The 24859-nt window shown below is 40.9% G+C and overlaps 2 protein-coding genes and 1 pseudogene across 8 annotated transcripts in view; all 3 read right to left on the bottom strand.

Moving 5' to 3' along the window:
• The window catches only part of Bcas3 (breast carcinoma amplified sequence 3), a 521107-nt gene extending 518998 nt beyond the window's left edge, over window positions 1–2109 (bottom strand). For 4 of the 7 annotated variants that reach the window (XM_013013396.1, XM_013013398.1, XM_013013397.1 and 1 more), the window contains exons 1-2: window positions 1992–2059; window positions 343–430 (exon numbers count right to left, since the gene is read on the bottom strand). In XM_013013396.1, coding sequence (XP_012868850.1) covers window positions 343–425 — 83 coding nt within the window. In that variant the 5' untranslated portion in view covers window positions 426–430; window positions 1992–2059. Of the gene's footprint in view, window positions 1–342; window positions 431–1991 lie in introns of all 7 variants that reach the window. The other 3 variants (XM_013013399.1, XM_013013401.1, XM_013013400.1) reach the window with 2 other exon arrangements.
• Window positions 2110–9454: 7345 nt separating this feature from the next.
• The window catches only part of Ppm1d (protein phosphatase, Mg2+/Mn2+ dependent, 1D), a 37176-nt gene continuing 21771 nt past the window's right edge, over window positions 9455–24859 (bottom strand). Inside the window, exons 4-7 of the mRNA XM_013013082.1 lie at window positions 23445–23635; window positions 23110–23162; window positions 20213–20375; window positions 9455–10114 (exon numbers count right to left, since the gene is read on the bottom strand). Of these exons, the coding sequence (XP_012868536.1) occupies window positions 9557–10114; window positions 20213–20375; window positions 23110–23162; window positions 23445–23635 (965 nt within the window). The 3' untranslated portion in view covers window positions 9455–9556. The remainder of the gene's footprint in view (window positions 10115–20212; window positions 20376–23109; window positions 23163–23444; window positions 23636–24859) is intronic.
• On the bottom strand, window positions 20072–20700 carry LOC105983530 (annotated as a pseudogene).

Below are 24859 nucleotides of genomic sequence, written 5' to 3'. Positions count from 1 at the left end.
TAAAACACTGCTATACAGTACTGGTCACAGCATTACTTACCCCCCACTCTATAGATATGCTGAATAGATCAATGTCACTCTCTGACAGCTCCTTTTGTTTGGCTCCAGCAATGAGTAGCACTTACCTTGTAAAGCCAAAATTTGTAAGATTTTTATAAAAGTAAGCAACTATTCGTTTTCGTAGCTTTTTTTTCTCCCCACCCAGGGCCTTGTAGGTGCCCTTCCCCTGGGCTAAACTCCCAGCCCCTAAGCAACTATTCAAAGGAAAAGAAAAACATTACAAAAAGAAAAGACAAGGAATGTTGTTACAAGTAATTGTTCACTAATCTAAAATGTGCTTACGTGACAGCCTGAGGGCGAACCACAACTCCACCAGTACTCCGACTGGGTCTTCTAGGGGAATCCGTGGCCATACCTTCATTCATTAAGCCTATTCCCAAAGCAAAAAGAGAAAAAAAAATCATTTTTGTTGCAGGAATTTGTTTCAAGATTACTCCATAGAGATTCCTTGTCAGAACTGTCTAAAAAGTAGGAAATATTCCCAGAAATTTTATTCAATGAGAAAGGCAAAAGGCAGAAGTAGATTTGTTGAATTTTAAATTAAAAGTTTTACATAGAAACACACCTCAGTGCTTGCCTTGCATGCATGAGGCCCTGGGCTCAATTCCTCAGCACCACATAAGCAGAAAAACTGCAAGTGGTGCTGTGACTCAGAGTGGTAGAGTGCTAGCCTTGAGCTGAAGAGCTGAGTGACAGTGCCCAGGCCCAGAGTTCAGGCCCCAAGACCAACAAAGTAAAAGAAAAAGAAAGAAACAGACCTCAGAACCAAAAAAAAAAAAAAAACAGATTAAGACTCTCCCATGACTTTTCCTTCAGTTAACACAGAACTGGCAAGGTAAATCAAGATAGTGAGACCAAAAAACAGAAAAACAGAAGTGCTTAAGGGCACAGTGGGAACACCCTTAGTCTCAGCATTGGAAGGATCCACCTGCAGTCTAGCATTGGCTGCATAGCCAGACCTCTGACTCAAAAAAGAATAAAAGTGCTATGCTAGTGAAGCGAAATTCTGTCAATGTAAATTTCATATTGAAATAATGAAAATATGTAAGATATATTCCAAGACAAAAATGGAACAAGATTACACCACCTTCCAATTATACCTGTTGAGAATCTAGGAATAATAAGACTGTATGGATGTATTTTAACCACTGGCTATAGTAACACAAGTGTGTAAACAAATCTGTAATATACACTCATGTGAGAAGCCTCTTGTTCCAATAGAATAACCCGATTCTTGAGTGTGTAACAAGCCTCTGAATCACAGGGGCGGTTTTAAGAGCATGGAGTCTATTTGGTTAAGGTTAAAAGAGGACTGAGTGACAGCAATATTAGAACTATCTTACAGGGCTTAGGAAAGCCCAAAGCTTGGGACTAATTTTAAAAGAACCTAAAAAAGCATCACTCCCAAAGTAAGGTGCATTCTATCACCTTATATGAAAACTCTCAAACTGTGGAGCCCCAGCTTCTACAACCCAAACATCCCTCTGCCCCAATTATTCCGCCTACCTCTTTCCTTTGGGGGGTGAGGGGACCCTGCACCTCCAACCCCCCACCAAGCCCTCTTATTTCCATTCCACCTTTTTTTTCTTTTTTCCTTTCTTTTTTTTTTCTTTTTTTTACACGAACCAGTCTCCCAGTCCCTATCCCTTCAGAGCCCTTCAGTCACCTGAGGACGAAAGTCGCCAGCCCCTCAGGCCCCGCGCTCCTGGAAGTCTCTCCCAGCGCTACCCATTTAACCTCCAGAGCACAGCCACCGCTGCCCCCGGCCGCCCCCGGCCGCCCTCTGGCCCCTTGCCCTTCTCCCCTCCCCCTCCAGCCTCGACACTGCTCCCCCGTCGAATTCCTGACAGCCAGACCTAGTCCCCTCACGCCTTCGGTCCCTCTTTCCCTCCTGACCTCCCCCCAACCCAAAGACACGCCAGTCCTCTCACCGGCCGCTCCGCCGGTAAACGCTGTTCTCCAGCTCTAGGGCTCACTGTTTGGAGTCTTCCCCCCCCCCTCAACCCTCGTGATTGACGGCTACTACTTCCTACCACGCCTCAGCGGAACTACCCCGCCAACCAATCCCAGGAGCAAACTCGCCACGGCCGGGCACCGCCCTGGGAGGTCAGCTGCGCCAACCAGCAAGTAGAAAAAAGAGGGACCCGCCTCCTGAATTTGCCCAATCGGAGGGTGCTGAGGGGAAACACAACAGTCTGTAGGTTCGGGTGAAGCCGCTGTGTCAGGTTCGGTTGCGAACACAAACAGGTGAGGAGGAATTATGAGCATGTCTACTCTAGTGACCAAAGCATTTTGTGGCTTTAAAAAATAACAGAACATGAAGCAATATGCTTCAAATTCGGGCTGACCTTACCCAGGTGTCTCAGACTGGGAGCCCGAAGCTAGAGCGCCTGGTCTGTTTACATCGAATTCTCGCGACAGCCGGTTCGAAGCTCAGAGCACGTGGACGTGGCAGCTGTCAATCACTTTTAACTGGCCATTCACCGATCTCGAACCCGCCTTCTGCCCCGCCCGTTGCAATGTGTTTACCTTCCGGGAGTCTACGCTTGCTAGCCTCGGAGATCATCTTTACAGCCCTGAAGGCGTTGATCTGATTAATCAGGCTGGTAATCCTGACTCTTTCCTTACCTCAGTTTCCATCTTCCTTATATGTTTATATTTTTTCTTTTCTGTATCCCAGGCTGGCGTAGAAATTGTGTTCCTCTCTAGCTGGTTGATAACCGGCTGTGCCACCAAACCGGCCAACTCCCTTAAGGGAGATCTCCTTTGTCCTTTCCTCAGGTAGGAGTCTTTGATAAGACTATTTACAGATCTATTGAACACCGCAGGTTTTATTTCATATTCACTAGGTCGTATATATAATTTTATTTTATATTATACATATATAATCACATTTCATGATAACTACAGCTCCATGTAGATAAGCAGTGTTTATAAAGGAATTAGCTGATAAAGCGGCAAACTAAAAAGCCTTACACAACAGAGAAGGGAAAAATTTAATAAAACTGCCCTCTCATGGAAAATATACAATTGGCTGGAGGTAAATTAGATATCGAGATAGTATGTACAAATAGCTGTAGCTTAAAACATCATGCACTTACTTTAGATGCTGAATCTATATGCCAGTTGTTTCGGGTGGGGATACTGGGGTTGAACTGAGAGACTAGGGTGTGGTCTTTTAGCTGTTTTGCTCAAGGCTAGTTAGTACTCTTATCACTAGAGCCCCAACTCTACTTCTAGGTTTTTGTTAATTGGAGATTAGAATCTCAAGGACTTTCTTTACTGGGCTGGCTTCAAACTGTGATCCTTAAATCTGAGTCAATGGGAAGCTAGGATCCTGGTGTAAGCCCAATCAGTTTGAACTACTCCATTTTCTTTTCCACAAAAATGGTGTAACATTCTCCCATGACCCTTAAAAGAGGGACAAAACTGGTAGTTCTGTTTTTACATAGAAGTAAATTGTAGGCACTTAGCACATAAATCACTAAGTATTGAAGCATAGGGAAACTCTTCAACTAATTTTTCTTGATTTCCAGCTATCTCACTAGTAAACTCATTTTCACTGGGGGAAAAAAAAAGTAACTTTAAGTTACAAATTCTCTGTCTTTCTTACTGTTACCATGAACCATTATAATAAACTACCAGTGAGTCAACTAGCTTCTATCCTGACCCTTGTAATTCCAGGATTTAGACTGAGGAAGGAAGTTGGAGGCCGCATGGATGAGATGGGCAACATAGTAAGTAAGATACTGTCAGGGAGAAAAAAATAAATATCCAGCCGGGTGCTGGTGGCTCACGCCTGTAATCCTAGCTACTCAGGAGGCTGAGATCTGAGAATCGAGGTTCAAAGCCAGCCCAGGCAGGAGAGACCGTGAGACTCCTATCTCCAATAAACCACCAGAAAACCGGAAGTGGCGCTATAGTTCAAGTGGTAGAGCGCTCGCCTTGAGCTGAAGAGCTGAGGGACAGCGCCCAGGCCCAGAGTTCAAGCCCCACGGCCGACCAAAAATAAATAAATAAATATCCAGAGAAAAATCTGAATATGGGCTTGCCTAGCATGCATGAAGCCATGGATTCGATTTTTCAGTACTAGTATTGGCACACAAACCAAATTTCAGGGTTTGTGTTTACTTTATATATATTTTGTAATGATTAGTATTATTTGGGGCTTTGTGTCTTCAAGCAACACCTTGCCTCACCACACCCAATAGCAAAAAGTGTAGCCTCAATAGCATCAAGATAATCTACTATCATACACAATTATGATAAATATTAATATTTTTATTTTCAGTGAAGTAAAAAGAAAAATCCTGGTATACATCTGTTGTCCTAGTGTCTTGAGTAACTAAGGCTGGAGAGTAGTTAACAGTCCAAATATTCAAGACCAGCCTGGACAACATAAATAAGACAACTGTTTGTAGGAAAAAGCCAGCACCAGAGAGCATGAACAGAAAAAGCCAGTACTCAAGGGCCTGAGTTGAAACCCCAGTACCGAGGGCAGGGGAGGGGGGGAAGCAACTAAAAATATTTCTTATGAAAAACCAGTATTCCGTAACTTAAGATTGTCAACTTCTTTAAAAAAAAAAAAAAAAAAAAACGCTCTTTAAGCTAGGCATAGGTGGCTCATGCCTGTAATTCTAGCTACTCAGGAGGCTGAGATCTAACAATAAAGCATGGGCAGGAAAGTCCATGAGAGTCTTATCTCCAATATGCCACCAAAAACCCAGAAGTAGGGCTGGGAAGGTGGCTCAGTGGTAGAGCGCTTGCCTTGCATGCATGAGGCCCTGGGTTCCATTCCTCAGAACCACATAAAAAGAAAAAAGCCAGAAGTGGCGCTGTGGCTCAAGAGCGCTATCCTTGAGCTGAAGAGCTGAAGAACTGAGGGCCAGTGCCCAGGCCCAGAGTTCAGGCCCCACAACTGGACCAAAAAAAAAAAAAAAACAGAAGTAGAGCAGTGACAATCGGTAGGGTTTAAGCTTGACCACAAAAGTTCAGGACAGCACCCAGGCCCTGAGTTAAAGTCCCAGGACCAGCACAAAAATACATATTTCTGAAAAAAAAAAAACAAAAATCAATGAAACCAGAACCAAGGTACATTTTGAACATGGAACACTGGTGGCTCATGCCTGAATTCATATCTACTCATAAGTCTGAGCCCTGAGGATCACAGTTCAAAGCCATCCCAAGCAGTAAAGTCCATGATGGAGCAGTGGCTCAAGTGGTACACTGCTAGCCTTGGGCAAAAAAACTCAGGGATAGTGCCCAGGCCAAGTTCAAGCCCAAAGACTAGCAAAAAAAAAAAAAAAACAATGTGCATGTTCTAGAGAACATTTGTTAATGGGTTACTTGGCAACTTACAGCAAAAAAAAAAAAAAAAAAAAAGCTAGGGGTAGAGCTCAATAGTAGAACACTTGCCGACCACGTGCAAGGCTCTGAATTCTATACTCAGCACATGCATGTACAAATATTCAGACTCATAACCAAATTGCTAAATGATAAAAATCTGGAAAGCAGTGACAGAAAAATGACTACATTTCTCTTCATAAGCCAAGAAGGATGCTGCATATTTTAGTGTTAAGGAAAAAAATAAAAGGAAGCCGGGCACCAGTGCCTCACCCCTGTAATCAAAGCCAGCTTAGGCAGGAAAGTCCATGAGACTCTTATCTCCAATAAACCATTCAGAAAACCGGAAGTGGTGCTGTGGCTCAAGTGGTAGAGTGCTTGCTTTGAGCTGAAGAGCTGAGGGACAGTGCCCAGGCCCAGAGTTCAAGCCCCATGACTTTAAAAAAAAAAAAAAGGAATAAAGTGTAAATAAAAGAAGAACAATGGTATACACCTAAATAGAAGAGATTCAGCAAGTTCCTTAAAATGTTTCATTATTGATACCAAGCTGTGTAACTGCTTGATTGGTTTTGAATATACATTATATAGATGTAAAACAGGCCAACTGTAACATAAAGACAGTACAGTGGTAAAGTTTCTGCAACTTACTTTAAGTGATAAAATATTAATTCCAAGTAGACTATAAGAGAATGTGTATTATAATCCCTAAGGTGACCAGCTACTTCAATATTGATTTTGCTTCAGTTTAAAATAAAGGCTAGGCCTAGCCTTACAGGGGTACACACTTGTAGTCCCAAGCACTTGGGAGACTGAGGCAGGAGAATTGAGTTCCAGGCTAACCTGTGTGACACATGGAGTTCCAGGCCAACCTGGGCTATAGAATGAGACCCTGTTTCAAAAGACAAAAACAAACAAAAAGAAAGTTTTAACTTTTGTTAGTGACATAGTATATTTAGGAATAAAATACACTAAAATGTTTTCATTACAGCTACTTCCCAGGTATATTTCATGATGAAAATAACATTGCTCATTAATACTGCTACAAAAACACAGCTAGTTAAACACATTTGAAAGCTTTGCGTAAGGGCTTGCTGGGGACATAGCTTAGTGGTAGAGCATTTGCCTACCTCACAGGTTAAGGCTCTGGGTTTGGTACCCCAGCACCTCACACGTACACACACACACACAAAAAAAAAATCTGAAAAATAAAGACTACATAATCCATTGTACTAACCAAATGGAAATTTAAACTTCATGTTTAGCAATATTTTATTTACAACCACGAGGATAAAAAGTGAAAAGTAGCTATGTGGATTTTAATATACATTCAGACTTGCTTGCTTGATACTTAATGCAGCTAGGATGGTATCATAGTTCTACAAGATGAAAAAGCCCTTCATAAGGAATTCACTACAGAAGTATCTATACTTCGTTTGTGTTTATCCTGGAAAGATATGAAACACAAACTCTTCAATATCCAAAAATCCTCAAAAGACAATCATGAAGTTGGAGATGTAGCTCAGCAACACAGCACTTGCCCTGCATGCATGAGGTCCTGGGTTCAATCTCTAGCACTATAAAAAGTAAAATCAGGGCTGGAGGTGTGGCTCAAACTACAAGAGTGCCTGCCTAGCAAGCACAACTAGGCCCTGAGTTCAAACACTAGTACTGTCAAAAAGACAAAAAAATAAATAGCCATCCCAGACTGGGGGTATGTGGATCAGTGGTACAACATGTAATTTACAAGCCTGATGCCCTGGGTTCAATCCTCAGCATCAATGAACTAGCCACAAGTAACATTTCACTTTGATCACTAACCCTTAATCCTCTTGTAGAAGATACTTCCACCATACAGTGTCTAAGCTTATGCTACACAATCAATGTTGCATTATAAATTAACATTTGTTTTGGTGTTGAACCCAAGGAACTCTGGCATGATAAGTAGGTACAATACCACTGAGCTACACTCCCAAGGCCATGAATTAACTCTTTAATCTAGTGATAAAACTTTGTTCAAATTAATTTAACTTTTTTCTCATTATATAGAACATAACTCATCACGTCAAAATTATATGCTCACAGTGTTTTAATATTCCTTTTAGGTTTTTTTCTTTATGACCAAAGTATAAACAATGTTTTAACAAATACTTATAATCAGACTTAATCATGTTCTTGTTGGCTATTCAGTTTGTTTCTATGTATCCTACACCAAAATAAAAACTTTGCATGCAAAAATGGGTATTACATGTATTTTAAGTCATTACTCAAAAGCATGATCACAGCACAGTAGACTATTAACATATACCAGTCACCGAGTATCAGCAACATAAAGAATGCTTCACTTATTTATTATATGAACAAGCACATCCTCATGATCATGAAACCTGTATGATATAAAATAACTTAAGAAATGTTGGAAATTAGCAGCACCATCTGTTATTGAAATAGCAAGAAAACATCACACTAGAAAAGGGTACTTTACAAACTCATGATGCCAGGGGTCTAGGGTGACTGAGGAAGACAAGTGGTTCTAGGAAAACAAATCTCTTTCTATGCCAAAGAATCAGTGATCAGATGATTAATGTTTAGAAAATCCTATTGAAACCTGGGTGCCAGTGGCTCAGCTTGTAAGCCTAGCTACTCTGGAGGCTGAGATCTGAGGATCGCGTTTCAAAGCCAGCCCAGGCAGGAAAGTCCTTGAAACTATCTCCAATAAACCACTAGAAAATCATAAGTGGTGCTATGGTTCAAGTGGTAGAGTGCTACTCTTGAGCTGAAGAGCTGAGGGACAGCGCTCAGGCCCAGAGTTCAAGCCCCACGACCAACCAAAAAAGAAAAATCCTATTGAAGAGCCAGGTTCACAGGTTCACATCTGTAATCCTACTCAGGAGGCTGAGATCTGAAGATCATGGTTCGAAGCTAGCCTGGGCAGAAAAGTTGGTAAGACTTATCTGCAATAAACTATTCAGGAGAAGCAAGAAGTGACACTGTGGTTCAAGTGGTAAAGCACTAGCCTTGAGCAAAAAGAGGCTCAGGGACAGTGCCCAGGCACTGAGTTCAAGCCCCAGGACTGGCGAAAAAAAAAGCCTACTAAAGTAAGAGATAGCACATATTATATTTTAACTAGGCAACAGAGACTAGGGTTGGGAATGTGGCTTAGTGGTAGAGTGCTTGCCTAGCATGCATGAAGCCCTGGGTTTGATTCCTCAGTAACACATGTACAGAAAAAGCCAGAAGTGGCACCTTGGAGAGTGCTAGCCTTGACCAAAAGAAGCTCAGGGATAGTGCCCAGGCCCTGAGTTCAAGCCCCAGGACTGGCAATTAAAAGAGAGAAAGGGGGAGAGAAGGAGAGAGAGAGACTAAAAATCCAGCTACTTTAGCATGACTCAACACTTCTCCTATGAAAAAATTCAATTCTGACCGGGTGCTGGTGGCTCACACCTATAATCCTAGCTACTCAGAAGGCTGAGATGTGAGGATCATAGTTTGAAACCTGCACAGGCAGAAAAGTCCATGCGACAAACTACTAAGAAAAAGCTGGAAATGGTGCTGTGGCTCAAGTGGCAGAGCACCAGTCTTGAGCAAAAAGAGGCTCAGGGAACAGTGCCCAAACCCTGAGTTCAAGCCCCGTGACTAACCAAAAAAATAAAAAGGAAAAGAAAGAAAGAAAAAAAACTTCAATCCAGAATTATGAAATGAGAAATAAAAATAATTTTTAAAAGACATTAATAGTCCCTAGGAAACAGTTAGTGGAGCACAATTCACTAGGAAAATACATCACTTTTCCAGTTTACTTAATAATTCACTTTAAAAAGCTGTGTTGTTTTCATCACAAGTGGCTTATACAAATTTTATAAGCATTTTAAAAAGTTTAAATGTATTTCTAAAATCTAATAATTCTTTGATTTTTAACATTTAGCCCTGCTGACATAAGTACTGTGTGTCAGAATAAGAGACTGAGTTTGTGTGAAGGATACAAATTTACACACATTTTACAGCGACTTATACCCTACATCTACAAAATTCACATTTATAATACAAGCAAAAAGTCAAACTGTATACTCTTTATTTTGTCCCCTTATAAAAAGTTTCGGCACCAGATTTAAAAAGCCCTCATAACCTAAGTATGGAAAATCCCTTTCCCAGTTACATTTCAGCAAACACAAACAGTTTTCCTATGTTGATGTAGTAAGGGATTTCCAATTTTCTTCTGGCCTCTAAGTCTTCGTCGCATGGTAAGTTTAACAGAATTCTTTCGCTGTGAGGTGGTGGGGAGGCTTGCAGACTGAGTACCACTACTTCGACTTAAGCCATTTCGTCTATGCTTCTTCATAAGCGGGCCAGAGTTGGACTCTTCTAATGTCCTTTTGAAGTTTGCTGGAGGGGTTTTTTCAACTTCTTGGGCTTTCATTTGAGCAGGTGACATCTTTGAATTTTTTTGGTTTTGGTCCACAGTGGTATTTGTTGAATTGGTAGGCACCAGGCCAACCGACAGGGTATTCAAAGAATCATGTATCCTTAAAGTCAGGGCTTTAGTGCAATTTTCCTCAAGTGCCTCTGGATCTTTTGAGGGTAGGACTACAGCCTGGATATTCCCTCGAGCTATCTCAGCTGAGACCTCTAAAAAATTCTCTGAGAAGGCATTACTACGAACAAGGGCAGGAATATGGTCCCTGGCATTCAGCTTTGTCCATGGATCCTCTTCTAGTGACTGAAAAATAAGAAGATAAAACAAATACTTTATCCTAGAACTCAATAAACCCATAACATATGACATTAGGTTCTTTATGAAGTAATAAAGATGATAAAAAACACTATGTATTCATTAGTTCAGCTTATATTTACTGAACTATGGGCAAGGATTTATGGGTTAACCTGAGTAAAAAAAGAGACAATAAAAGTTAAACAATCTAAACCAAGTGTGCAGCTTTATGTGGTCATAGTATTTCTTGATTACTGCTGGCTAATCAAAATAAAGTTGTTTCAGAAACATGAATCTTCACAAAAGAGCCTAACTATAGCCGTAAGCACACATTTACTAACCCAATCATTCTGTATTTAAACATGAAGATCAAAAGTATCCTATTCTATTGACATCTGAATTTTATGTGTATCAATAACATAATGCTGATGTAATAACTGATCATTTTTCCTATGATATTTTCCCATGATATATTTTCCTATGACATTTTTCCTCTTGGACTGCAAAAAATAATTATGAAAAACATCCCAATTTTCTTGTAATTCAAACAAATTCCTACCTACTAGATACAATTTTTCAATTAAACATAGGATTGCATAATTGGGATGAAAATGTATCTATTCAAAGATAGTAAGATTAAAAGACTTATATATACTTTAGACACATAACTCAAGTACCATAACTCAATTTCAGAGGTAAATTAAGACTAGTTAGCTTAGTCATCTTCAGGGTAGAGGAACTAACTAGCATAAGGGACATATTTGTAAAGTTTGGGTTATTTACCCTTTCTGAATTCTAATTTATAAATATTAGTGTAGAAATGTGAAACACAGGGGCTGGGAAGGTGGCTCAGTGGTAGAAAAGCCGGAAGTGGGCGCTGTGGCTCAAGTGGTAGAGTGCTTGCCTTGAGCTGAAGAGCTCAGGGCCAGTGCCCAGGCCCAGAGTTCAACCTCCACGACTAACAAAAAATTAATATTAAATATTAAAACAACTATCATGATGGAAACTAAGGTAGATATTACTTTGCAAACGTCCCACAAACACTAGACACTGTGTACCAACTGAGAAGAGTAGGACATGTGATGGGGCTTTCTAAAAATGGAAGGTAAACAGTTAAATGAACAAGTAAAAGTCACCCAGGGAAAGTCAGGTATTCTTTTTTAAAATGCTTCACAGTTGATTCGCATGCACACTCCATTTTGGGTACAGTATTCTAGATCCACATATACTTAAATATCCTTCCATGTCTAGACAAATAGGAATATTCTTCATAACAAACACAAACTTCCTAAATAACCATTGTATTCTATACAACCACTGAATAGTTTCTCAAAGAGAAAGCTAAAACACAAATACTAATCTCTCCCAGTGTGTAAAATTTCCCTCAGATGAACTCAACCAAATTCACAAAATAACATTTTGGAGAGCCACCCAGCTGCCCCCCCTTTTTTGGGGGGCGGGGGTGACAGTTCTCAGGGTCTGAGTGCTAGTCTTAAGCTTAAACCACAGCTCCACCTCTGGCTTTTTTGGACTTAATTTGAGATAAGAGTTTCACCAACTTTCTTGCCCAGGCTGGCTTCAAACTGTGATCCTCAGATCTCAGCATCAGAAGTAGTTAAGAATAAGAGGTATGAGTCACCAACACCCAGCCTTCAAACCCTTTTGTAGGGTAGTAAAAGATGACATATTGTCTGGTCTTCCTCTGATATAAAATCCCTCACAACTAATCAACTTTCTAAACACAGCCATTTAAAAGTATACTCCTAGTGGCGCCGTAGCTCAAGTGGTAGAGCGCTTGCCTTGAGTTGAAGAGCTGAGGGACAACGCCCAGGCCCAGAGTTCAAGCCCCACGACCGTCAAAAAAATAAAAAATAAAAGTATACTCCTAAGTCAGACTGTTTCCTTTGATGTATCTTGAAAAGATAAGCTCAGAGGATACACAAAGTATTTCAATATAAACAGACATGAACATGCTTACTGAATGAAAAGAAAAAAAAAAACTACTGTAGGTCCAGTGGAAACTAGAGATGAGGAAATGACACAGAAATCTAGTTCCTAATTTTATAGTGTCCCAAACACACTGCTTTTCCCTTCTAAAAGTATCTCTCTCTTTCTGGCTTATTATATGCTACAAATTCACTGAAAGCTTGCTTATTCCTGACTGTTTTAACACTGAATGTTGGAAAAATAATCTCAATTCAAGGTAGTAGTGCTGTGATAAATGTAAAGGAACAATATCTGCTTTCAAGTACTTACATATGACTTTCAATATCAACAACAATGAGAGCTTATGTGAGTTTAACCTTCCACCTAGGTTAATTTGAAAGTTTAGTCTGGTCACTTAGCATGCTCCATGTGATCACAGAAAACTAAGTAATTAAAAAAAAAAAAACTCACAGACCAAGAGTTCATAATAGAGAAACAGGACGTACAGCAAGTAAGTTCTGAAGCAGAAGGCTCCCTGCTGCCAAATTAACAGCATGCCTCTACTGAGCCAAAAGAAAAAAGGAACTAATCAAATCTTTCATTTGAACAACACAACATAGTGCTCCAATATGGAAAACAACTTAGACATTGGATGGAAGTTTTTTATAAAAGAAAAACAAGGGAACAATTTCAGAGATAACACAATTTATTATAATTTCTTTTTTATTCTCTCTTTAAATTCACGTATTATTCTGACACTGTAAGTGCACTAGCTGAGCTTGGCCCACTTCCTCCTTGAACTTTTCCTGTTCCTTCTCATTTTATTGGCATTCTGTGGGAACATATTGCATCTGTTAGAACAGGTAACTGCTTAGACTTCTTAAGACTCGTCTCAAAATAACTTGTATTTTTAATGCTTCCTGAATCTCAGAAAACATTTATTAATATTAAGAGATTGCTTCCTTAAAACACATACTTTAAAATTTTCACTGCCTTGGGGATATCTTTTAGTCTTTTATAATCTAATATTAGTTAACGATTACAAATTATGCCTATAACACAACTGAAACAAACTTTTAATTTTTCTGCAACTCTCCTATCCTTGCTTATCCCTCCTTCCCATAGTTCCGGGCTTGTAAAACACAGTTTGTTTACCCTAAAGAAAGGATAAAGTTGGGCTGGGTGGATGGTGGCTCAGACCTGTAATCCTAGCTACTCAGGAGGCTGAGATCTGAATATTGCAGTTCCAAGCCAGCCAGGGCAGGAGCTGGCTCTTATCTCCAATAACCCACTAGAAAACCGGAAGTGGCACTGTAGCTCAAGTGGTAGAGCACTGGCCTTGAGCAGAAGAGCGCAGGGACAGCGCCCAGGCCCAGAGTTCAAGCCCCACGACCGACCAAAAAAAAAAAAAGAAAAAAAAAAGTATAGGTTGGGCTTAGGAGACTAACACCTATAATCTCAGCTACACAGAAGGCAAAAATAGGATCACAGCTTGACGCTAGCCCAGGCAAGACCTCTATATTTCAACCACTACCTGGTACAGAGATGTATGCAGGTCCACCGGGCTACTCAGGAAGCTGAGACTGGAGTTCATGAGATTCCATCTCAGCAGAAAAAAGGTAGGCATGGTGATACATGCTTGTCATACCAGTTACAGGAGGGACCATAAGTAAGATTGCAGTCCAAGCAATACTGGACAAAAAGCAAGAACCTATCTCAAAAAATAATCAGAGCGGGGGGAGGGGAGGCTGGAAATGTAGCTAGCATGTGCAAGACCCCAAATTCAATGCCCAGTATCACACCACACATACATACATACATACATACACACACACACACACACACACACACACACAATCTTTACATTTTATCTGCATGTTCTTTTTTTGGGAGGGGGGGGTTCAGTCGTGGGCCTGAACTCTGGGCCTGGGTGCTGTCCCTCAGCTCTTCAGCTCAAGGCTAGCGCGCTACCACTTGAGCCACAGCACCACTTCCGGCTTTTTTCTTTTTGCTTATGTGGTGCTGAGGAATCGAACCCAGGGCCTCACGCATGCAAGGCAAGCGCTCTACCACTGAGCCACCTTCCCAGCCCTGCATGTTCTTTTTTTTTCTGCATGTTCTTAAGATTAGTATAACTAACAATTAAATAAATCACAGATACTTAAAAGTACCCACCTTCAAGTAAATTAAAACAAAAATAATTTACTGAACACAGATTTGTGTTATTGGTTACACCAGAACAAATAGTCCTAATTATTCTGAATTGATATAGACATTTCCTAATATCTCAAACTTGAGAAATATGTATAGATTTTTCTTTTTGAGATAAGGATAGTGTCAAACTCCTAGAGATCAAATGAGCCTCCTGCCTCAGCCTGAGAAACATTTTCTTCTTTTTGTGCCAGTCCAGGGGCTTGAACTCAAGGCCTGGGCACTGTCCCTGAGCTTTTTAATTCAAGGCTACAACTTTACCACATCTGGCTTTTTTGCTCCTTAACTGGGGAAAAGAGTCTCACAAACTTTTCTGTCCAGATTGGCTTTGAACTGTGATCCTCAGACCTCAGACTCCGGAGCAGCTAGGATTACAGGCGTGACTCACCCAGTGTACCACTAAGAGAACAATCTTTTTTTTTTTTTTTTATCAGTTATGGTGCTTGAACCCAGGGCTGGGGCACTGTCCATGAGCCTCTTTGTGCTCAAGACTAGCACTCTAGCACTTGAGCCACAGCACCACCTGCAATTTTTGAGTGGGTAATTGGAGATAAGAGTCTCACAGGGACTTTTTTCTGCCCAGGCTGGCTTTGAACCACAATCCTCAGATCTCAACCTCCTGAGTAGCTAGGAATACAGACATGAGCTATCAGCACCCAGAGCAAGAGAGACTTCTTTTTTTTTTTTTTGGTCTGTTGTGGGGCTTGAACTGTGGGCCTGGGCCCTGTCTCTTGAGCTCTTCAAAGCTCAAGCCTAGCACTCTACCACTTGAGCCACAGTGCCACTTCCAGTTTTCTGGTCGTTAATTGGAGGTAAAAGTCTCCACAGAGACTTTCCTGCCCAGGCTGGCTTTGAACCATGATCCTCAGATCTCAGCCTCCTGAGTAGCTAGAATTACAGGTATAAGCCACCATCACCCGGCTAAGAGAAACAATTTTTAAAATGTATTTTTATATAATTTTACTTATGTCAATTATCAGCTGCAATAATATGTATTAGAATACATATATATTTTAAATTTTTATTCATGTCACCATACCACTGTCCTCTTCCCTGACCTTTAAACCCTAAATCCTTCCCCCTTCTCTAATCTATCTAAACATCACCTATTCAAGCACACCATAGAATAAGAAATCAATATATTAAGTATCCAAAAATAGGCAAAAATTTGGGCATCTACCCAGATCATTACAAGTCAAGTGAAGACACTTGCATATCCGGTCATTGTTGTACTATCCACATATAGCCAAGGTATTGAAACAGCCCAGATGCCTTACAACAGATAAGTGGGGATCAATAAAATGGGGCATATATACACGGTAGAATTTTACTATCCATTAGAAAAAAGTAAGATGTTGTTTTCAGGAAATAGACGGACCCAAAACACATCATGCTAAGTGAAGTTAACCACACTCAGAGAGACCGAGAGAATTATGTTTTCTCTTATGTAGATGCTAGACCTAAAATACAACTGGTCGTGTTAACTTATACAGGACTCTAAGGCATTCCCACAAAGACTTAAAGGAGGATACTCTTAGGGGAGGAACAAATTTATTTATCAAAGCTAATTCCAGGAAATGGAAACATTGGGGTGTGGGGGTTGTTGTTATTGTTGGTGGTGGTAGTTTTTGCTTTGGGTATTTTTTTTTTATTTTAGGAGAGAAGGAGTAAAGGGAGGGATAAAGGAAGGAGGGAGGAAGGATGAACAATGCTCTTCAGCATACACTATGTAGAAAATGACCTATGTAATATGTTGGCAAGGATGTGAGGGGGGAAACGGGGAAAGCAAATGAAGGGTGACACTGTCTAAAAAAAAAGAAATATGGGCTGGGAAGGTGGCTCAGTGGTAGAGCGCTTGCCTGAGGCCCTGGGTTCAATTCCTCAGCACCACATAAGCAAAAAGAAAAAAGCTGGAAGTGGCACTGTGGCTCAGGTGGTAGAGCGCTAGCCTTGAGCTGAAGAGCTGAGAGTCAGAGCCCAGGCTCAGAGTTCACGCCCCATGACCAGACCCCCCCCCAAAAAAAAAGAAAAAATAAAAAAGAAATATACTCATTACCTTGTAACTCCTCTGTACAATATCTTAATAACAAGAATAAAATTTTTTTAATGTTTTTTAAATAGGCAAACATAAGCTTTGAAAAGATAATGAACAGACTTAAAAGATTCCAGTCTGCATTATTATTGAACTTTTAAAGAAAAAGCTTTTTTGTTATTTTGTTTTGCTTTTGTCAGTCATGGGGCTTGGACTCTGGGCTTGGGCACTGTCCCTGAGAAATTCAGCTCAAGGCTAGCACTCTACCACTTGAGCCACAGTGCCACTTCTGGTTTTCTGGTGGTCAATTGGAGATGATAGTCTCATGGATTTTCCTACTAGACTGGCTTTGAACTGTGATCCTCAGATCTCAGCCTCCTGAGTAGCTAGGATTACAGGCGTGAGCCACCGGCACCCAGCAGAAAAAGCTTTTTTGTCTCATTTTTTTTGTTTGCTGAGAGTCACAGTATGTATCTTAAGTCTGATCTTGATCTTTCTGAGTCAGCTACCTGATTACAGATTACATACACTCCCATGCCTAGCTTAAAAAGAAAGAAGCATCCCTAAGAAAAGGTATAAAATAGTGATCTGTTAATATTTAAACAGAAAGATTCCACTTCATAATTTTTTTCCATATATGTGTAAAGAGAAAGTAAGTATTGGGTATATAAGGTGACAATATCCAAATTAAGTTATTTTACTAAACATATGTATAAAATAATATATATAAATATATATACACACATATATGTGTGTATGTGTATATATATATATGTGTGTGTGTGTATATTTTTTTAATTTTTTTTTTTTTTTAGTTCTGGGGCTTGAACTCAGAGCCTAGGCACTGTCTCTGAGCTTCTTTTGCTCAATGCTAGCACTCTAACACTTGAGCCACAGCTCCATTTATGGCTTTTTCTGTTTATGTGGTACTAAGGAATTGAACCCAGAGCTTTAGCTAGGCAAACACTCAACTAGGCCACATTCCTAGCCCAAAGTTATTTAACTATTTTAAAAACTGCCTGATATAAATACTTCTTTTTTATTTCACATCTCAATAGTCAATCTACATTTTCAGAAGGCCAGGTTAGTCATGGCTTTATTGTAAAGCTGTTACCAATTTTAGGTAGGAGGATAATAGAATGAACACACAAGCAAGTTTTAAATAAATCAGAAAAATTAAAATATGGTAACCATTTAAATTTGCCTCTCAACATGGCCTCAACTTACATACTATTAATTTGCTTAAGAAATAGGAACCGAGGGGCTGGGAAGGTGGCTCAGTGGTAGAGCGCTTGCCTTGCATGCCTGAGGCCCTGAGTTCGATTCCTCGGCACCACATAAGCAAAAAGAAAAAAGCTGGAAGTGGCACTGTGGCCCAAGTGGTAGAGCGCTAGCCTTGAGCTGAAGAGCTGAGGGACAGTGCCCAGGCCCAGAGTTCGGGCCCCACGACCGGACCCAAAAAAAAAAAAATAGGAACCGAACTAATGAGGAAGATGAGCAGAGATTAGAGGTTCCAGGCTAGTCTAGGATATATAGTAAGATCCTGTCTCAGAAAAGAAGAAAAAGAAGAAAGAAATTGGCATGATGTTTCTTTATCTAAAAATATTAATACAGTGCAAGGCCTGAAATCTGATATTCTAAAGTCCACCCAAATCTTGCTTCCATATAACCTTGTTAGAATACTTAATCTCTCAAGTCTTATTATTGATAAAATGAAATTATAATGTTAATACTATTTCTGCAATATGAGACTCCAATAAAGCATTAGATATAAAAGAGCTTCACAAACTTCTAAATGCTTTCTTTATAAATGTTCATATATCAAGAGAAAATAAGTAAATTCCAAACATTGTTTTTCAATAAGCACAATTACATTTCTATTAGATTCTATACACACAGCGTCTTTCAGATTAGATCCAGATCTAACCAAAGCACCACAAACTATGTGTGTGGTGGTGGGGGTTCTCTGATAGTAAATTACTTAACAAATATCCATCATTTTCCTGAACTTAGTAATCCTATTTTATCAACAATCTAAAAATCGGGGCTGGGAAGGTGGCTCAGTGGTAGAGAGCTTGCCTGGCATGCATGAGGCCCTGGGTTCAATTCCTCAGCACCACATAAGCAAAAAGAAAAAAAGCCAGAAGTGGCGCTGTGGCTCAAGTGGTAGAGCGTTAGCCTTGAGCTGAAGAGCTGAGGGGCAGCACCCAGGCCTAGAGTTCAGGCCCCATGACCAGACCCCCCCCAAAAAAAAAAGAATCTAAAAATCAGCTGGGCACCAATGGCTCAATGATGTAATCAAGAGGCCCAAGATTTGAAGCCAGCCTAGGAAGAAAACTCTGAGGGACTCCATCTCAATTAACCAGCAAAATGTGTGGCTCAAGAGGTAGAGTGCCAGGGGCTGGGAAGGTGGCTCAGTGCTAGAGTGCTTGCCTTGCATGCCTGAGGCTCTGGGTTCGATTCCTCAACACTACATAAGCAAAAAGAAAAAAGCCAGGAAGTGGCACTGTAGCTCAAGTGGTAGAGCGCTAGCCTTGAGCTGAAGAGCTGAGGGACAGCGCCCAGGCCCAGAGTTCAAGCCCCACGACCGACCAAAAAAAAAAAAAAAAAAAAAGCCAAAAGTGGCACTGTGGCTCAAGTGGTAGAGTGCTAGCCTTGAGCTGAAGAGCTGAGGGACAGCACCCAGACCCAGATTTCAGGCCCCACAACCGGACCCAAAAATAAAAAAAAAACAAGACATGCAGTAAGACCACGTTCCAAAACCAAGAAAAAATTCACTCATGGGCCTAGGATGTGGCTCAAGTAGTAGAGCATCTGCTTAGCAAGCACATGCCCTAGTCAAACCAAGTACCACAAAAAATAATTTTACTCAAAATATTTTTATTTTTATTTTTTTTAGTCCGGTCATGGGGCCTGAACTCTGGGCCTGGGGGCTGTCCCTCAGCTCTTCAGCTCAAGGCTAGCGCTCTACCACTTGAGCCATAGCACCAGTTCCGGCTTTTTTTTTATTGCTTATGTGGTGCTGGGGAATCGAACCCAGGGCCTCATGTATGCAAGGCAAGCACTCTACCACTGAGCCACCTTCCCCGCCCTCAAAATATTTTTATATATTTTATATTTTAAATATTTTTTAGTAAAAAAAAACTGTATTTACTTAGAAGCATTCAGAATGACAACAAAACAGCTGCAACTTTTTTATTTTGCAATTACAGAGTGGTATTAACAGAACAATTATTTCATATAAGCTCTGTCAGACAACTGAAAATGAAATAACTACTGTCTTGTTGCTGTGCACAAACAAGAACCTGCTTTAAATTTCCATGCTAGTTTACAGCCCCTATCTTGTACAAGGCAAAGTTAGTGGCTACTGAAAATACTACCAGAACAGGCTATCTAATCACACATTCTGTAGTGTGTTAACTATCCAAAAAAAAAGACACTGTACAGTTTAAAACAAATCTTACACAGCCTTACATTTCAATTTTTTTCTTTAAAAAGAGTGAGTTGTGGGGGCTGGGAAGGTGGCTCAGTGGTAGAGCGCTTGCCTTGCATGCATGAGGCCCTGGGTTCGACTCCTTAGCACCACATAAGCAAAAAAAGAAAAGAGCCGGAAGTGGCGCTGTGGCCCAAGTGGTAGAGCGCTAGCCTTGAGCTGAACAGCTGAATGACAGTGCCCAGGCCCAGAGTTCAGGCCCCACGACCAGAACCCAAAAAAAAAAATTAAAAAAAGAGTGAGTTGTGTACAGGGAAGTTAAATGCTTTACAGACAAGAAAAAAAAAACTGCACTAGTACCAACTTATTCATCATTATTCTCTTCATTTTCATCCTCATCCTTTTCATCTTCCTCTTTTTCCCTGTCCTCTTCATCATCTTCATCTTTCTCCTCTTTCTTCTTCTTCTTGTTCTTTTCAGCCTTCACAACTCCCTTTTTTGCTACATCAGGTTTTCCTTTAGCACAGTGCGCAGCAATATCCTTTTTGTATTTTTCCTTCAGCTTAGCAGTCTTCTTTTCATAAGGATGATTGTCATCTGCAGCAGTGTTGTTCCACATCTCTCCCAGTTTTTTGGCAACATCACCAATAGACAGGCCAGGATGTTCCCTTTGATTTCAGAGTAATAACTCAGAACAGAACAAAAAGAAGGCTGAAGGAGGCCTCTTGGGTGCACTGGGATCCTTGAACTTCTCCCCTTTGGGAGGGATGTAGGTTTTCATTTCTTTTTCATAACCAGCCTTGTCTGCCTTGGCCATCTTGGCCATGTCTTCAAATTTCCCTTTCTCTTTAGCAGACATAGTCTTCTACCTCTCTGAGAAGTTGACTGAAGCATCTGGGTGTTTCTTCTTGTGCTTGTCCCAGAGAGTATACACAAAGAATGCATATGATGACATTTGCATCTCAGCTTCTTAGGATCTCCTTTGCCCATGTTTAGTTTTTCCTCCACAAGGAACAGAGCTGCTTGATGCCCATCTGGCTCTCACTTGCCCCTTTGCTATATCTAAGGAGTTCAATGTACTGCAATGACTATCCATATGTCAAATCTTTTAAAGTATTTTTGTTGTTGTTTTGTTTTTTGCCAGTCCTAGAGCTTAAGTGCAGGGCCTGGGCACTGTCCCTGAGCTTCTTTTGCTCAAGGCAAACACACTACCACTTGAGCCACAGTGCCACTTCCCACGTTTTCTGTTTATGTGGTACTGAGAAATCAAATCCAGGGCTTCATGCATGCTAGGCAAGCGCTCTACCACTGAGCCACCTTCCCAGCTCTGGGGCTGGGAAGGTGGCTCAGTGGTAGAGCGCTTGCCTTGCATGCCTGAGGCCCTGGGTTCGATTCCTCAGCACCACATAAGCAAAAAGAAAAAAGCCGGAAGTGGACCCCCCCAAAAAAAAGAAGTTTTAGTGGAAGTATTGTATATACATGTATCTAAGCAGAACAATGAAACTTGTCAAAATTGTCTTAAGAAAGGTACAGAGGGATGAGGGAGAATGATGAAGAGATGAAATTAATGAAATACTTAGTTATGAATGTGTATTTGAAAACATCACAATGAAACTCCCCCCATACAACTAACAGATACTAATAGAAATCTTTTTTTTTTTTTTTTTTGTCGGTCATGGGGCTTGAACTCTAGGCCTGGGTACTATCCCTGTGCTCTTCAGCTCAAGGGTAGCATCTACCACTTAAGCCACAGCACCACTTCAGGTTTTCTGGTGGTTTATTGGAGATAAAGAGTCTCATAGTCTTTCCTGTACAGGCTGGCTTTGAACTCTGATCCTTAGATTTCAGCCTCCTGAGTAGCTAGAATTACAGGCGTGAGCCACCGGCACCCAGTGGTAATAGAAATCTTAAAATTACAAAATACAGAAAATTGGAATGCCAGATTGGCAAATTAGGGTAAATGCAACCCACCGGTCTGTAAGTACCTCCTTAAAAATCCAAATACTCACACCAGGAGCCAGTGGCTCACCCCTCTAGCTACTTCAAGGCTGAGATCTGAGGATCAGGGTTTAAAGCCAGCCTGGGTAAGACAATCCACCAGACTCTTATCTCCAATTTACCACCAAAAATCCAGAAGTGTAGCTGGGTCTCAAGTGGTAAACCACTAACCTTGAACAACAACAACAAAAAAAAAAAAGCTCAGGTCAGTGCTGGTGGCTCATGCCTATAATTCCAGCTACTCAAGAGAATTGCAGTTCAAAGCCAGCCTTATCTCCAGTTAAGAACCAGAAAAACAAAAGTGACACTGTGGCTCAAAGTAGTAGAATGAGCTTTGAGCAAAAAAACTCAAGGAGCCGGGTACTGGTGGCTCACGCCTGTAATCCTAGCTACTCAGCAGGCTGAGATCTGAGGATTGCGGTTCAAAGCCAGCCTAGAGAGACTGTGAGACTGTGAGACTCCTATCTCTAATAAACCACCAGAAAACCGGAAGTGGCACTGTAGCTCAAGTGGTAGAGCGCTCACTTTGAGCTGAAGAGCTGAGGGATAGCACCCAGGCCCAGAGTTCAAGCCCCATGACCGACAAAAAAAAAAAAAAAACTCAAGGACAGGGCCCAGGCCCTTAGTTCAAGCCCCACAACTGTCAAAAACATAAAAAAACTCAGGAGAATGCAGATCCTGAGTTTAAGGCTCCAGGACTGGTGTGCGCACATGTGCACGCATGTGCATGCGTACACACACACATACTCACACACACAAAATTGAAGAAATCAATTCTACCATTCACATATTTAGGAATTCTTTGTTCAGTGTGATTATAAAGACAAAATTCTCAAGACCAACCAGAACCTTTGTGTATGTATGAACTACTTTCATTTCCAATATATACTAAACTACTAATGAAATGTGAAACCTGTGTCATATTATCTAGACTGACTTACCATTATCTGACTTTATACATTCTATTTCTTTGTGTGGAAGGTTTCAACTTATCTGGCAAGGTCAACCCATTTTTGCTGGGTTGCAACTGATTTTAAAATAGGAGAGCCAGGCTCTGGTGGCTCATCCCTATAATACTAGCTACTCAGAAGACAGATCTGAGGATTGAGTATCAAAGCTAACATGGGCAGCGAAATCAAGATTCTTATCTCCAATTAACCAGCAAAATGCCAGAAGTGAAGCTGTGGCTCAAGTGGTAGTACGCTAGCCTTGAGCACGAAAGCTCAGGGACAGCACCCAGGCCTTGAGTGCAAGCCCCAGGACAAGCACACATACAAATAATAATAGTAATAATTATAATAATAATAAATAAGCAAGCAAGAATATAGATATAGAAATTCTACTCCTAGGTGTATACCTAAGAGAACTGAAGATATGTCCACACAAAAATCTATACGTGCATACTCATAGCAGTGATCTCTCAACGAAATATTGGCATATAAATGAACAAAATATACCTATGGAAAACAAATGAAGTAGTGATATAAGCAACGACATGAATAAACTTTAAAAACCTTATACTTCCTGAAAGAAGTCAGTCACAGAAGGCTATGATCCCAATGAAAAGACATATCCAAAATAAATATACAGACAGAAAAGACAGTTGAGTATCATGGGTATGGTTATGAGGGTTTGGGGGCAATGATGATGTAAAAGGGGGAACATCCTTAGACCACATTCCAGACATTTGACCAGAACATTATTTAACCAACAAATCAAATTATTGAGTCAGTTCTTACCATCAAGTATTTCTTTTCCTCTTGGTCTTGGCACATTGAGATGGCATCCTGAGGTGGAATCATATTCCATAGCCCATCACTCCCCAAAATAATGTACTTGTGCTTCTGGGGGTCAAGAGTATGAACACTTGTGTCTGGTTCAGGGGAGACCACAAACTCACCACTGAAGAAATCATAGCTCCACAAATCACCTGGGGGAATGGAAGAAAAGATATAAGAAGTATTTCCAAGCTGGTAGTGTCACAACAATACACTAAAGGAGGAATATACATGTTCATTTTCATAGATGTAGACAAGCATTTGACAGTATTCAGAAGTCCATTCATAACTTAAAATATTTTGCACATAAATAACAAAAGAGAGGGGTTGGCAATGTGGCTTAAGTGGTACAGTGCTTGCCTAGCATGCATGAAGCCCTGGGTTTGATTCCTCAGTACCACATAAACAGAAAAAGCTGGAAGTAGAGCTGTGACTCAAGTGGTTGAGTTCTAGCCTTTAGCAAAAGCAGCTCAGGGACAGTGCCCAGACCCTGAGCTCAAGCCCCAGGACTGGCAAATAAATAAATAAATGGAACTCTCTTGAACTGATAAGAATATACATCAAAAATGTGTAGCAAGGGCTGGGAAGGTGGCTCAGTGTAGAGCGCTTGCCTTGCATGTTCAAGGCCCTGGGTTTGATTCCTCAGCACCACATAAGCAGGGAAAAAAAAGCCGGAAGTGGTGCTGTGGCTCAAGTAGTAGAGTGCTAGCCTTGAGGTGAAGAGCCGAGAGACAGTGCCCAGGCCCAGAGTTAGGCCCACAACCGGACCCCCCCCCCCAAAAAAAAATGTGTAGCAAGCCAGGTGCTGGTGGCTCACACCTTTAATCCTAGCTACACAAGAGGCTGAGATCTGAGGATTGCAGTTCAAAGCCAGTCCAGGTAGGAAAAGTCCCTGAGACTCTTATCTCCAAAAAACTACCATAAAATTGGAAGTAGCATTGTAGCTCAAGTGGTAAGAGCACTCACCATGAGCTGAAGAGCTCAGGGACAGCACTCCAGGCCCAGAGTTTAAGCCCCACAACCAAAATAATAATAATAATAATACAGTAGTAGTAATAATGTATAGCAATCATTTATTTAAGTTTTTAAAATATTTTATTTAGGGCTGGATGTGTTAACTCACTCCCATAATTCCAACTACTTGGGAAAAAGATAGGAGGATGGAGAAGCAAGATCCCCATCTTAAAACAGCTGGGAATGACATTGAAAGCCTGTCACTCCACTTACATGGGAAGCATAAATAGGAGAATCATGGTCAAGGCCAGCCCAGGCAAAAAACTAAGATCCTGTTGGGTGCTGGTGGCTCACACCTGAAATCCTAGCTACTCAGGAGGCTGAGATCTGAGAATCACAGTTCAAAGCCAGCCCGGGCAAGA

The sequence above is a fragment of the Dipodomys ordii genome, unplaced genomic scaffold (assembly GCF_000151885.1).
Source record: "Dipodomys ordii isolate 6190 unplaced genomic scaffold, Dord_2.0 Scaffold19, whole genome shotgun sequence".
NCBI lineage: Eukaryota > Metazoa > Chordata > Mammalia > Rodentia > Heteromyidae > Dipodomys > Dipodomys ordii.
Note: the sequence above shows the minus strand (reverse complement) of the source record. Positions and strands in the feature narration are given on the sequence as shown.